Source organism: Peromyscus leucopus, chromosome 2 (genome assembly GCF_004664715.2).
Source record: "Peromyscus leucopus breed LL Stock chromosome 2, UCI_PerLeu_2.1, whole genome shotgun sequence".
Taxonomy (NCBI): Eukaryota; Metazoa; Chordata; class Mammalia; order Rodentia; family Cricetidae; genus Peromyscus; species Peromyscus leucopus.
This window is the reverse complement of record NC_051064.1, coordinates 120167056-120182309: the sequence shown is the minus strand read 5'-3', so window position 1 is coordinate 120182309 and position 15254 is coordinate 120167056. Positions and strand designations below refer to the sequence as shown.

Sequence of the window (15254 nt, the reverse complement as noted above, 5' to 3'; positions counted from 1 at the left end):
ATATATCCTGAGGCTCAGGAGAGTGATGCACTGATATGAACAATCCCTATATCCTATTCCTTTTTTAAAATTTATTTATTTTGATTTTTATGTACATTGGTGTTTTGCCATGATTGTTGGGTCCTCTGGAATTGGGATTACAGACCATTGTGAACTGCTATGTGCTTGCTGGGACTTGAACCCAGGTCCTCTGGAAGAACAGTCAGTGCTCTTGACCACTGAGCCATATCTCCAGTCCCCCTATATCCTATTCCTAATGTGATAGTAAATATTGTCAACTTGATGGGATCTGGAATCCCCTAGGAGACAATCTCTGAGTGTGCTGTGAGGGTTTATCTGGATTAGGTTAGCCTCTGGCGATGCCTGTGAGGGCTTATCATCTACATTAGGTTGATCTCTAGGCAAGCCTGTGAGGGCTTATCTAGGTTAGGTTAGCTGAGGTGGGAAGACCCACCCTAACCGTAGGTAACACCATTCTGTAGACCAAGGTCTTGTGCTGAATAAAAGGAAGATATCAGGCTGAGCATGAACATTCATTTTCCTCTGCTTCCTGACTGTGCCTACAATGTGAGCAGCTGCCTCAGTCTCCTGTCAACCTCATCTTCCCATCATAACGGATCATATTCTAGAACTGCAAGCCAATATGAACTTTTCCCTCCTTTAGCTGTTCCATTTTACCACCATGAATGGAGAAGTGAGGTCACTTTCCATCTTCTGAAGACTGTTCTTGCTCCTGGTTGAAGTAACATGAAGTTATTGATTCGGGGTCAATCCCTTGTATTGGCATCCTGAGATGATTTACTATTCCCCATTATCAGGCACTGTCACTCGACAGTGGATGCTAATGATTCTTCACTTGTGTCACAGCCTCTGCTGGCCCTGGAACAGAAATGAAGCAGATACTTGGCCCTCTGTCTCCGGGTGGGTCCCTTGATGCTTAAGAATAGCCCACCTTCTAGAACATGAGCAGGTCATACAGGAATCTACATTTGCACATCATCTCTCTTAACCATCAGTGAAAGATTCTTGCTCACCCCCTGTGTGATGAGGAGCAATAGGGTTTAAGGGCCACAGACTGTTTTGGGGGGTCCAGTTGTGGCCTTCTGTTTTTGGTGGTCTCACTCAGTGGCCCCTCCCCAGCCTGTTACTTTGAGGAAAGCCCTCTTCACGTCTTTGTTTCTAAGGCTGTAGATTATAGGGTTGAGAAAGGCAGAGATGACATTGTAGAACAGGGCCAGTTTCTTGTCCCTCTCTGGGGAGGCATTGGCCCCAGGGTTCATGTACATAAACATGGCAGGGCCACAGAACATGGTGACCACAGTGATGTGGGAGGCACAGGTGGAAAAGGCTTTCAGCCGACCTTGGGCTGAGCGGATTCTCAGAATGGTAGCAAAGATGCAGACATACGAGGCCAGGATGAAGGAAAGAGGTACCAGGAGAAGGATGAAACCCAGAATAAAATCGACTTGGTCATTGAGGGATGTGTCTGCACAGGCAAGCTTCAGAACAGCAGGGACCTCACAGAAGAAGTGATTGATCTCATTGGGGCCACAGTAGGGCAGCCTCATAGTGAAGACAGTGTAGACTAGAGAACAGCTGACACCCCACAGTCCACAGAAGACCACCATTGCTCCACACAGCCAAGGTCTCATGATAACCTTGTATCTGAGTGGGTGGCAAATGGCTACATATCTATCATAGGCCATGACAGAGAACAACCAACCCTCAGTGATGCCTAACACCAGAAAGATGTACATCTGGGCCACACACCCAGAATAGGAGATAGTTTTCTTTTGGCAGACAAGATGCACCAGCATCTGGGGCACTGTGGTGGTGACATAGCTCATATCCAGCATGGACAGGACACTGAGGAAGAAGTACATGGGTGTGTGGAGGCGGGAGTCCAGGTGGATCAAGGTGACAATGAGTCCATTGCCCACGAGTGTAGAGAGGTAGAGGAAGAAGAAGACATTGAAGAGGATTACATTAACTTGGAAATCCCTGGAGAAGCCCAGAAGGATGAACTCTGACACAGAGCTGTGATTCTCCCAGGAGAAGCCTTGCATTCTTTTTTTACTGCAGAAAGAAAAGGGCCAAACAAGACAGCTTAGAATGCACATGTAGGTGCATCGCCCATTCTAAGACCTCAATCTTCCATGGGGTTGATGCCAGTTCAGAGACTGAAGTCTAAATTTGGAATACTTAGCTTCTCAGGCCAGAGCCCCCAGCACATTGTTGCCTTGCCTTGCCTTGCCTTGCCTTCCATCGTCTCCCCAAATGCCACCTGCTTTCCTCTCTCTTGGGACCCACCCTTACACATTACACTGCTTCTCATCTCCCTGGTGTAGGCTACAGAGTAGGGATGAGGATGAAACACTCCCCCTCCTGTCTGAAGGCCTGTCTCCTGTCCAGAGCCCTGTCTTTGGTGACTCAAACATCTGAGAGAGTCGGGGATGTAGGGAGGACCACAACTTCATAAACAAGGGAAGATTTTAGTAAATTTTACCTGTAACTGTGTTTAGCCTCTAGAAGATTTTGACACTTTCTTTTAGATGAGTTACTCAACAGTTCTGCCTCTTCCTCTCCTTACTCACCCCCAAAGCAAGAGTCTTCCTGCTGGACTCTATAAAGTTGACTTTGACTTAAGACAGAACAGTAGCTACCTTCCATGCTTTGAGGAGGAAGTCAGACCTCTCTGGATTCTGATGGGGGGACTAGGCTGCAAATGAGTGAGATGAGATGTCAGGATCAAGACCTGAATTTGGGAGAGTTTTAGCAAAGGTGGAAAAAGAGGTCAGAGCTTGTGTACCCCAAAAGATGAGATAACAAAATGAGAGAGAAGTGATGTAGCAAGAACTATGAGGAAAAACAAGCTTCATGAGTGGCAGGTCCAGCAGGATAGGAATGAAGGGACAGAGGTAAGGATGAGGTGGATGCAGATGCATGAGACTGTGATTGTCAGAAAACTCAAGTCTACATTCCCACAGACCAGACTCGGGGACTCTTTCTTCATGGCAGCTTGTGTACAAAGTGAGGAACATTTGACCCAGGGGTTGAAAATCAAATGCTTTGCCTCAACTAGATAAAACCCCTGGCTGATGCCAACAATAAAGATGTTACAGAACAAGTGTAAAATCTCCCTACCTCACTTGACTGAAACATCCAACCATAGCCAGCCATGGTGGCACACACTTCTGATCCCAACACTCAGAAGCCTGAGACAAGATGTTGAGGCTAACCTGAGTTACATAGAGAATTCAAGGGCTTCCTGAGCTACATAGTGAGCCCCTGTCTCAAAGAAAAGAATAATCCAAGTATAGAAAGCCCAGGTGAGACAGCAGGTTACTGGGAAATACCAAGTCAGCATGAGGCTACATCATTGAGAAAGGATCCTGGTAGATCAGAGCTGGTGACACAGTCTGTGTCTGCCATAGCCAGATCATATGCTGAACAGCATTCTCGTTCCTGGACTATACCTTAAGGGGGCTGTGGACAAATCAAAACAAGCCAGAAAGAAGGATCTGGGGGTAATATTGTGTGGGAAGAGTTGAAACAAAGAGGGACATTTCTCCTATAGAACTGAAAAGTTAAGAGCATTCCAGAACCAGGGAACAGAGTTCTCACTCTGTACGTCTACAACTCTACAAGTCACGTGGAGACACAGATGAACTTTTTTATGTGGGTTTAGATAAGTCTTACCCTTAGAGGTTCCAAGAGATGAAGCTGGGAGTCATCAAGAAGGAAGGTTTTAATGTAATAAGATGTTACTGGGGGCAGCTCTAAGATGCACTCAGCTGTCCTTGGATTCTGGATGCCATTAAAAATCAACAAAAACTAAACAGCCACCTGCAAGAATGCACTGTGGCCAGTCCTGCTCATGATGGGGTAGGAGAGTCTCCAGCATGCTCCAGAGGGAAGGAAAGAGGACTTTGCCACATTTGTCTCTTTCCTTGTCCTCCAGCTTCCCCTAAACCCGGTGCCCGAGCTACAGCAGAAACTCCTAATAGGCATCTCATTGTCAGTCCCTACTTTAAAAAAAACTAACCAGACTATGATGCAGAATGGAGAAAGTGAGAAGGATGGTACAGAAGGGAGATCAGTAGAAGAACCAGGGATAGGTAAAGGAATCAGCCCAATTACAATTGCCTAAGCCAGAGGCGACCCAGAGGGAATGGTTAGAATGCCAGGCTCCACTCTGCTGCTTCTCTGTCCTTCTCCAACAAGACTGCATGCTTCTCCCTAGTTCCAGGGTCTGCCTTCAGCTTCCTGACTCTCACAAAGCCTCAAATAAGCTTTTTTTTTAAGCCATCACTGCAATTTCTCATCTCCATCTTTACCGTCACTACCAGTCCCCTCGTCCTGTATCTCAATCTAAGGACCCAAATCCTAGAATGTTGAGGGGAGACTACTGCTTCGTCTCCACAGACACAGCCTCCTCCTCCTTCCGCTTTTCTCTGTTGTAACTGAATAACATAACAACAAATAAAGAGATGCAAAGAAACAGAGAGAGCCACACAGAGACATCAGTGACCAGAGCAGCACAGAGATCAGTGAGAACAGAAGCCAGGGCTGAAATTCTTGGTGTGAGCGAAAGGGAGTTGGAAGCAGGCAGTTGTAGTGCAAACAGATGGGGTTGGGGTTGGGGATGGAAGATGGGGCAGGGGTGATGGGGACACATGGAGCACATCAGGTAGGACTGTGTGGACTGTGTATCTCAGGCAACTACCTCTGCCTCTCCCTTCCTTACCTGACGCGAGCTCTGTGTGAAGGTTGAGCCAGGGGTGGGCTAGGTTTTCCTTTAACATTCTGCTCCCAGTCCTCAGGGAAGACGAAGCTGTAGCTTCTTAATGAGCCTTCAGGGCCTTTGGGTCCTCTGGGTCTGACTGAAGCCCTCCCAGACCCAGAGCACACATTTCACCATTTCCCTTCACACAGAAGGCCCCATAGCCAACATCCTGATCCTCCCAACCCCAAGTGCCCTGTTCCTGAGTCCTTCCCTTTTCCTTCTTCGCTGTCCAGTGGAGATGGATGTGTGAAGATCAAGTGGAGTAAATACAAGGCCAGGGCCTATGGAGGGGGCTTAGCTGGTAAATGACTTGTGGCCCACACATGAGGAGCTGAGTTTAATGCCTAGAACCCGTCTATGTAAAAGTCATACACGGTGATGTGTACTTGGATTCACACAGACGAGGAAGCAGAGACTGTGGGATCTTTAGCGTTTACTCTCCAGCTAGCCTACCCTAATTGGTGAGCTCCAGGCCAACAAGAGACTCTGTCTCCAAATAAGGTAGACAGCACCTGGGTAGCAAACTAAGGTTAACATCCAGACCTATGTCACATGCATCTGCATATACATGTGAATATGCACACATACCCAGGGAAGACTTGTAAGAATGACGGCTGAACATACCTGTTGGGGAAGCTTTCCATGGATCATTAAAAAATATGAACGTGTTTCCCAGGGCCTGTGGGGGTCAATCACTAGAGCTCTTACCCTCAGCCTCTGAAATGTCTCATTCTCTATCATGCTCTGCTGGGTACTGGGCTATTTTGTGCCCTGAAATTTTGTAGCCCTGAAATACTTTGTCTTTCTGGAGGGAAAGTGATATGACTTAAGCAACAGAAGGTTCCTTCATGAAGCCTGGGTAATGGAGAAATACTCTAATGAGAGCAAAAAAATCCAAGAAGACCAGAATCAAATCCTGGTTATACCACTTAATAATATGGTAATAGTTGACAAGACGCTAACCCTCTGTACCTCAGTTTCCACAACACCAAAATGAAACAATAATAGTATAGGGCAGTTATAGGGTTAACTATGAGCACATACGAAGTAAATGTGATAAAATATGCATATAATTTAGGCTGGATGTGATGTTTCCATTGACTTATTCCAACCAATGCTCATAAATCTGTCCCCACTGGATTTCAAGATAGAATATGAAGATGCAATGGGTTCCAAAGGACCTTGGATTGAGAAAGTCAATGGTCTTTGGTGTGAGGACCTTGGGTGCCAGGATAAGGTGATGAAAAATGCGCTCAGGGCTTAGAAAGGCTGTGATGGGACCTGGAATATGCCATGGCACAGAAGGTATATAAAACATAAGACTAGGGGCTGGGGAGATGGCTTATTTGTTGAAATGTCTGCTGAGCAAGCTTGAGGACCTGAGTTTGAATTCCAGGAATCCAGGTAAAATCTGGGTATCACATCTGTAACCCTTGGTAGTTGGGGGCAGAGACAAACAGATCCTTGGCCACTCAGCCTTGCCAATTGGAAAGCTTCAACTTTAGTGAGAGATCCTATTAAAAAATAAGACAGGGAGCCCTATCGTTGAGTTATCAGGGATGAAGCTTCCCTGTCAATGCTGAGACAATCACATAGCAATTTTCTAGTCCTCTGGTTCTTACAATCTTTCCACCCCCTCTCCTGTGTTTGCTGAATCTTAGGTGTAGAGTTTGTGTTGCAGATGTGTTAACTTGGGATGGACCACCCACAGTCAGTTGCTCTATGCATTTTGACCAGCTGTGTTTTTCTGTAATGGTCTCTGTCTGCTGCAGAGGAGCTTCTGTGATGAAAGGTGGAAACCACAATTATCTGTGGATAAATCACAAGTGCTGTGATTTAGGTCTGACTAATGACCTTCACATGCCCTTTATATGACCTTGGAGAAGTTTTCTTGACAATATTTATTACATTATTAGATAAAATTATTTTGCATGCTCTTGAGAGCTTTTGGTGAATGTTTACAAGAGATGTCAATTTCTAGTTGTCTTTTCTCGTGATGTCTTGGTTTTGGTGAGGGATGTGTTGGAAAGTTCTACTTTCTCTTTTGTCTCTGTTGAGGTTTGGAAGGATTGGTGTTGAGCTTTATAGGTTGGGCAGAGTTGTCAGTGAACCCCCTAGTCCTTGAGCTCTTCTTTGGGAAGTGGATAAATTACTAATTAAATCAGCTAGTGTGCTGTATTTTAACTTTCTATTCCTTTTTGAAGCAGTTCTACTACTTTCTATCTTCCTAAATGTGACACACCTTAAGGCTACTTGACTTGCTGGAGTGCATTAGTAGTAGTATTCCCCTATAATCTTTGTGTGAGCCCCTTAGTAACGTTCCCTCTTTCACTGCAGGTTTTAATAATTGATCTCCTCTCTCTTCTTTTCCTTTGGCCAGTCTCACTTTTGTCAATTACATTGATCTGTTGAAGAAACCATTCTTTATTCCATTCATTTTCTCTGATTTTTTTCCACCCCCCATTCTACTACTGCTTGAATCTTTGCTTTTCTCGATAGTTGGCTTCCTGCTTGTCCTCTTTTGTGTTTGGTTGATGGTATAAGATCTCACACTGTATCCTGGACCAGCCTCAGACTCTCAGCAATCCTACGTCATGATCCTAAGTGCTGAAGTCTCAGACATGAACCATCACACCTTGGTGGTTTTCTTTTATATACTCTTTCTTAAGGTTAGTGAGTTGGAATCCTCCTCCTCCTCCTCAATATAGAATTTTATAGCTTAAAATTTCCCTGTAAGCATCATTTTTGCTGAAATGGGTATTATTTGTGTCTGCAACATTTTGCCAAATTTGTTAGTTAGTTCTAGGAGATCTTTTCTTTAATCAAAAAAAATGTGTATTTTATGTAAATGGATGTTTTGTCTACATGTACAGATGAACACCAAATAGGACATTGGGTTCTGTGGGACTATAGCAATAGACAGTGGTAATATGCCACAGGGTACTGGTAATTGAAGAACAGTCAGTGCTCCTAACCACTGAGCTATTTCTCCAGCACCAATGAAAACTTTGGCTTTCTTTTTTCTTTTCATTTCTTTGTTTTTCTAGATGGAGTCTCTGTACATAACTCTGACTATCCTGGAACTCACTATGTAACCAGACTGGGACTAAAGGCATGCTCCACAATGCTGGATGAAGTTTTTTTTTTTTGCGGGGGGGGGGGGGGAGTTGTTGTTTGTTTGTTGGTTTGGATTAAAAATGTGGAGTGTGTGTGTGTGTGTGAGTGTGTGTGTGTGTGTGTGTGTGTGTGTGTGTTTGGGTAAATGTCTGCATATATATGTGAACTGTTTGTGTGACTGATGCCCATGGAGGGCAGAAGGTGTCAGATGCCCTAGAGCTGAAGTTATAGGTTTCTGTGAGCCACATGGATGGGTGCTAGGAACTAAACTCCCATCCTCTGCAAGAGCAGCAAGCACTCATCTCTCCAGCCCCCCCCCCCCCGTTTTAGACAAAGGTCTTATGTACCTCAGCATCTTTGTGTGTGAAGTTACATGGGGGTTTTTGTAGATGTCTTTTATTGGAGCAAGGAAGTCCCTTTCTAGTCTCAATTTTGAGTGGGTTATGATTTTTTTTTATTTTGTTTTACCATGAACTGGAGAAAAGACACCCAAGCCATTTGCATTTGAGATAACTTTATGAAAATGTATTTGATACATCTTAGCAACTCTTTCTGTTCAAGGGATTCAAGGCCAAGATGCAGGCCGTACTCTGTAAGATTTCTTCTGTTCTTCCTTTTTTTAAAAATTTTATTGGAAATAGATTCTTCTCTCATATAATACATCCCAATCACAGTTTCCCCTCTCTTCACTCCTCCCAGCCCCCCAAATCCCAGCTTTCCTCTCCCCAGATCCACTCCCCCTCCATTTCCTCTTCAGAAAAGAGCAGGCCTCCAGGAGACAACAGCCAAACAGGACCAAACAAGATACAATAAGACAAGGCAAAAGCCCTCATATCGAGGCTGGACAAGCCAACCCAGTAGGAGGAAGAGTCCCAAGAGCAAGTAAAAAGAGGCAGAAGTACACCAGCTCCCACTGTTAGGAGATCCCACAAAAAACGCCATGCTAACAATTATAACATTCACACAGAGTATCTGCTGCAGATCCACACAGGTCCCATGCTCGGTGCTTGAGTCTCTGTGAGCCCACGTGAACCCTGCTCAGTTGATTCTGTGGGACATATTCTCCTGTCCTCCATCTCCTCTGACTCCTACAACCTTCCCTCCCCCTATTCTGCATGGTTCTCTGAGCTCTGAGGGGAGGGACCCAATGGAGAACTCCAATTTAGACTCTCTCTCCCCATGTCTGGCTGTGGGTCTCTGCATCTGCTCCCATCTGCTGCCAGAGAAAGCCTCTCTGATGATGAGTGGTCAAGGCATTGATATATGATTATAGAAGAACATCATTAGGAATCATTTCATTGACTTTTTTTTTCCCCCGGTCATGTTTGGTTCTATGCTAAACAAGTCTCCATTGTACAGGTTGATGTCCTTTTTGCCTCTAAGACCAGAGTTGAATGCTTAGTCCATGGTATTAAGAGTTCTTAAACTTTTAAGATCTGGAAACAAATAGGAAACTTCCTGAAGAAACCCACAAGGCATTTTTATAAACAGGCAAAAAGACATCAGCAAAGTGTGGCGTGTGGGTATCTATTGGACCCGCCTATGCAGACGCCTGAGAGGTCGGTGGGTAGCCCAAACACAGGGGTCATGTTGGGAGGTGGGGAAATTGGGTTTTCAGTGCTTTGAGAACTCCGAGGAGAAAGCCCCTTTCGACTCCACAGATGCCTCTCACATGCCCCCTCTAATGACCCCAGAGCATTTTTCTTAATAAGTCCCCAAGAAACACAATGAGCATGCGTTGCTGACAACTATTTCTATCTGTAGAAAACCCAGGGCTGTCTCCCTTGGAGGCTGAGTCCTTCAGGCCGTAAACCCGCCCTGGAGACTCCCTCTGCAGTCCCACATCACCCCAGAGCCCTGTTCTTTAGTGCTTGGGGGCTATTAGCAGAAGTGTAAGTCACAGTTGCTTTCTTTTCTGGAGAAAACAGCTAAGGAGCAAAGCACACTTAGCATTTATTGGTCTTTTGTAACATTTCAGCCATTCTTGGTCTACAGACAATGTTTTTTAGTTTTTCCTATTTTTTATTTTTAAAAAATTATACAATCTATTTTGATGCTATTCTTTCATGTCATCCAACTCCTACCCATCGAACTTCATGTTATTTCTCTCTCAAAAAAGTCAAAACAAGCCGGGCGGTGGTGGCGCACACCTTTAATCCCAGCACTCAGGAGGCAGAGCCAGGCAGATCTTTGTGAGTTCGAGGCCAGCCTGGTCTACAAAGCAAAATTCAGGAAAGGCACAAAGCTACACAGAGAAATCCTGTCTCAAAAAACAAAAAACAAACAAACAAACAAAAAAAACCAACAAAAAAGTCAAAACAAACAAATAAAATCAAATAAGACAGAACAAAAACCAAAAACAATAAAAAGCACACAAAAAACAAAACTTCTTTCAAAGCAGTTGTGATGTTTTTAATTTGATCTTGTGTTTATGTGAAGAATGCTTGATTTAAAAGATTTGCTTGTATTACTTTTTGCTAAGTACTTTAATAATTTGCCTTAAACTAGAATGATAGAAAAAAATCCAATACAGAAAAGATTTATTAATTTTATTTCATATGTATGAATGTTTTGCTCTCATGCATATTTGTGCACTACATGCCTACTTGGTGTCCTCAGTGGCCAGGAGAGGGCATCAGATCCCCTGAAACTGGAGTTACAGATAGTTGTGAGCCACCATGTGGGTGCTGGGAATTGAACCTGGGTCCTCTGCAAGAGCAGCAAATGTTCTAGATCACTGAGTCATCTCTCCAGCTATTAACAGAAATTTGACTTGATTTGAAATGCCAGAAGTGGTTTGGTTCCTAATTAATATGGCAGCTAATGTCATGAGTGTGTCCCATTAAACTCTCGCCCCCCCTTCTCTCTCTCTCTCCCCGCCCCCCTCTCTGAAGCATGACTCTGTATGTACATTCAATTGCTACCATTACTGTTCCCATAACACCTAACTGGACAATGAATCTGTTCTTCACATCCAAGGTTGGGAAACCCAAGCTTCTGTTGATAGTTGAATGGCTCTGGAGTGGTCATGCATATCATTATTTAAATGCAAAGTCCTCTTCCCATTTGAGGTCTAAAACAATTTTCTAGTTTTAGACAGCTGATAGAACGTGTCACCATCCCCCTTTGAGTCAGAAGAGGACTGGATTCTAGAGAGTGTGACTGGTTTTTCTTTAGATCTCAATAAATTAAGCCAAGGTCAAAGCCCAGGGTCCTTCCCATTGTCTTTGGCAGCAGAGAAAATTGAAGGGGAAATCACTTGTTGAATCTGAATTTACTTCCTTTGTAAGTAAAAGTCTGTGTGCCTGGAAGCTACAACTGGAGCAGACACGATGAAATGGGAGAGAGGCCCATAAAAGGGAAGGTCTGAGAGCAGAGCTGATCAACTCAAAACAACGAGGAGGATGGACATAGGAGGAACGCATCCCACCAAGAAACATGGATTGAGACGTTGCTATTGCACTGTTAGCTCATGCTGCAGAACTCTGGTGAGGAAGGGTTGATTTCTCAGTGTAGCTCTAGACTCCATGATCTGCCCTGGTGTTATGACATGAGAATAAGAATCTTTTTCTTTTTTTGAGACAAAGTCTCATCATATAACTCTGGCTGTCCTAGAGCTCTCTGTGTAGACAAGGCTGTCCTCAAACTCACAGAGATCCACCTACCTCTGCCTCTAGAGTAGCACTCTGGATTAAAGGTGTGCACCACCATGCCCAGCTAGATAGAGTAATATTCTTAAGTCTTTTTATCTTGCCTCAGTCATAGCCATTCATTGTCTCAGCTAAGCCTCAGATTTTCTCTCGGATGTTTCAGAGTTACATCGTGTAATACATAAGAACCTGGGCCTTGGAACTAGTCCCCAGGTTCAAACCAGCCATGTCACTTTCTAGCTTGATTATTTATTAGTCAATTATTATTGATTAATATTCCCAGAAAATTATTTAGTGTTTTTGTGTTTTAGTGTCTTTATTTGTATGAAGGAGATAGAACACACCTCTAGAGTTAACATGTGAATTAAAATAATAAATACTTATCAGTCAGGCAGGGGGAACACATCTGTATTTCCAGACATCCAGGAATCTAATTACTTAAGCATATGAATTCAAAACCAGCCTAGGCAATGTAGTGAGACCCCACCTCAAGAAAAAGAGGATGAAGAGGAGGAGGAGAAAGGGGAGAAGGAAAAGGAGGAGGAAATAAAAACCACCACAAAAAAGAAAAAGAAAAAAAATAAAGCAACTAGTGACTGTTACACAAATGTAATGTTAGTATCATTTGGACATAATGCATATTATCAAACACACTTGACAACTGAAAATTAAATCCCAAAAAAATGAGGTGACTGTTCCAAACCCATGTGACTTTTCCAAAGCCATAGAAGGTCAATGATATGGCTAAATCTTGGGCACAATTCTTTGAGTCTTTTCCTAATGTATCCATTAGCAAATTGATGTGAAAAGTTTTTTCTTGTGTTTCCCTCATCCTCTCTCATTTACTCCAAGAACTTCAGCAAAACTGTGGGTGGCAAACACAAGGGACCAGAGGCGTTGCAGACAGCCTTGTTCCATGGCCTATTGAGTGTCCTCACCCCTTCCAATTAACTTGAGAAAAGCCCTCTTCACATCCTTGTTCCGGAGGCTGTAAATAATGGGGTTAAGAAAGGCAGAAATGACATTATAGAACAAGGCCAACTTCTTGTCATCTTCTGGGGAGGCTTCAGAACCAGGTCTCATGTACATGATCATGCATGGAATACAGAACATGGTAACCACAGTGATGTGTGAAGCACAGGTGGAGAAGGCCTTCATCCGCCCTTGAGTGGAACGGATCTTTAGAATGGCTATGAAGATACGAATGTATGAGGCTAGGATGAGTGATAATGGTATCAAAAGCAAGATGAAACCCAGGATGAAGTCCACTTGGTCATTGAGGGATGTGTCTGCACAGGCCAACTTCAAGACAGCGGGGATTTCACAAAAGAAGTGGTTGATCTCATTGGGGCCACAGTAGGGAAGATTCATTGCAAAGACTGTGTAGACAAGGGCACAGATGAGACCACAAAGGGCAGAGCTGGCCACCAGCATTATGCATAGGGTTTGGCTCATCTTGACTCCATAATGGAGTGGATAACATATAGCAACATATCTGTCATAGGCCATAGCTGCGAAAATCCAGGTCTCAGTGATGCCTAGTGTCAAGAAAATGTACATCTGGATTACACACCCAGTGTAAGAGATGGTCTTATTCTTGCTTACTAGAATTGCCAACATCTGGGGCACTGTTGTGGTAGCATAGCTGAGGTCCAGCAGGGAGAGGACACTGAGGAAGAAGTACATAGGTGTGTGTAGACGAGCATCTATCCTAATCAGGGTAACAATGAGCCCATTGCCCAGGACTGTAAATAAGTAGAGGAAGAGGAAGAGGAAGAAAAGGATCCAGTTGGTTCTGGGGTTTCTGGAGAAGCCCAAGAGGATAAACTCAGTTACAGAGCTGTGATTTCTCCAGTCTCGACTGTGCATGGCCTTCCTTCTGAGGAGAGAAGAGGATATATAACTGAGTCCTTTGCAATCTCCATGACAGAATGCTATGTGAAATCCACAGATGGGGAGTTGAAGGTAAAATGCCCTCCTCCTCATGTCTGGAGAGTTGTCTATCCAAATTGGCCTTGCCTAGCTCTAGTTACTTAGTAGAAATTCCACTAAAGACTTTTCAGGTTGTCCAATTAAGTATCCCTGATAAAAACCAAGGTTCCTATGAGAAGCTGTATAGAACAGAAGTCTTACTTAGAAGAAAACACACACACACACATACACACACACACACACACACACACACACACACACACGCATGCACGCACGCACATGCACATGCACACACACCATAAAGCAGTCAAACTGAGGAGGCTAGACATGCCTGTTGTTCCCTAATGCAATTATTTCAAGACTTCAAGAGGCAATGTTTTTAAACAGGTTTAAAAAAAATAAAAGCCTAGGAAAGTAAGAAAAAGGAAAAATCACGACCACAGCACTCAGCTTATCCCTCTCCCTTCTTCCTCTCTGATTTTGTACAGAACCCACATGTCATACATTTTCAAGACAAAACACTGTGGCCTCCTTGAGAACCCTTGAGTGTGGCCCTCTGTCAAGAGTGGCATTATATTTAGTTCTGATCTGCATTCCTTGTCAATTTGCTTTTGAATAAAGTTTCCCTGATACTTTACAAATGAAACAAAACAAAACAAACAATCCTCACTTTTGTTCCTTTAGAAGCTCTGCCCCCTCATCCTACCTTCCCAACCCTTCCTGCAGGGGTACAACTGTGCAGAATAAATTAACACACAATGATAACCACTGGGACTCTAATTTTGAAAGCCAGAGAAGAGTTCTGTCTTCTAACATTTCCCAAAAAGACAAAAGACACGGACTTGGAAATGGAATCACTGTGAGTCTGGACACTGTTCTTAATCAGCAGTGAGGAACCCTTCACAGCTCTGTCTCTCACAGGAGATGTGAGGGGCGGGTGCAGGTGGATCTTCACTTTAACATGGACTCAATCCTCAATCTGAGTTTGGCAAGCTAGCGACAGAGGATATTCCTGACCAGTCTTTTTATCTGTATCCCCTTACTGGTTCTTAAATGCCTGCTACAGAATGCCACCACTTGGGGATTCCAAATTCTTTTCTAGATCCTGAAAAGGGAGATGGCCATTTATCAAGAATTACTGTAAAAATAAACGTTTCACTTGATGTTATCTGATTTCTACCACAACTCACTGAGGTCAGAACCACTTTTTTCCTTTACAAAGAATTAGAGAGTTGAAACCTGGGATGTGGTAGAGCCAGGAACCAAACTCCAAGTCCTATGTTTTCACCATGTGAAGTTCAAGTTTGTCTCCCACATCATCCATTTTCACAAAGAGTTTAGCAAAGGTTCCAAATACAATTCACATCCACTTTAGATGTCATTGTGTGGGAAACCTGACCTGCCTAGTCAATAATAGAGGACAGAAAGCATATATTTCACATTGGAAAATGAAGGTTTTTTTTTTTCATATAAAATGTTCAAACTTTGGATCAGGATTACAGTATCTGAGATTCTGCACAGAAAGTAAACAGCAGATTATTTTTAACCTAGGTTAAAATCACATTCCATAAAACCACGGGCAGAATTCAGTCTAAATGGAGGTGAAGATGATTGCAGTGTTTGTGTTAGAGGCCAGATATTATAGAACAGGGGACAGTGGGGTCTGGATTTGAATCCGCACTCAACTGCTAACAACACAGACTTTTGATGCCTATCAATCTAAAATGTAGATCCATCTAGATCCGTTGATCCAGCTGGTTTCTACTACC

The 15254-nt window shown here is 43.6% G+C and overlaps 2 protein-coding genes across 2 annotated transcripts; both read right to left on the bottom strand.

The window, feature by feature from the left end:
• Window positions 1-1118: 1118 nt before the first annotated feature.
• Window positions 1119-2066, bottom strand: LOC114709392 (putative olfactory receptor 2B3). The gene has a single exon (XM_028893231.1). It carries the CDS (start codon window positions 2064-2066, stop codon window positions 1119-1121), a length of 948 nt encoding a protein of 315 aa, XP_028749064.1.
• Window positions 2067-12416: 10350 nt separating this feature from the next.
• LOC114709389 (olfactory receptor 2A5-like) lies at window positions 12417-13422 on the bottom strand. Its single transcript, XM_028893228.2, has one exon. It carries the CDS (start codon window positions 13420-13422, stop codon window positions 12475-12477), a length of 948 nt encoding a protein of 315 aa, XP_028749061.1. The 3' UTR covers window positions 12417-12474.
• Window positions 13423-15254: the final 1832 nt, after the last annotated feature.

Bases quoted from the DNA above. Each gene is read 5' to 3' on its own strand.
- LOC114709392 (XM_028893231.1), bottom strand. From the start codon at position 2,066: ATGCAAGGCTTCTCCTGGGAGAATCACAGCTCTGTGTCAGAGTTCATC.
- LOC114709389 (XM_028893228.2), bottom strand. From the start codon at position 13,422: ATGCACAGTCGAGACTGGAGAAATCACAGCTCTGTAACTGAGTTTATC.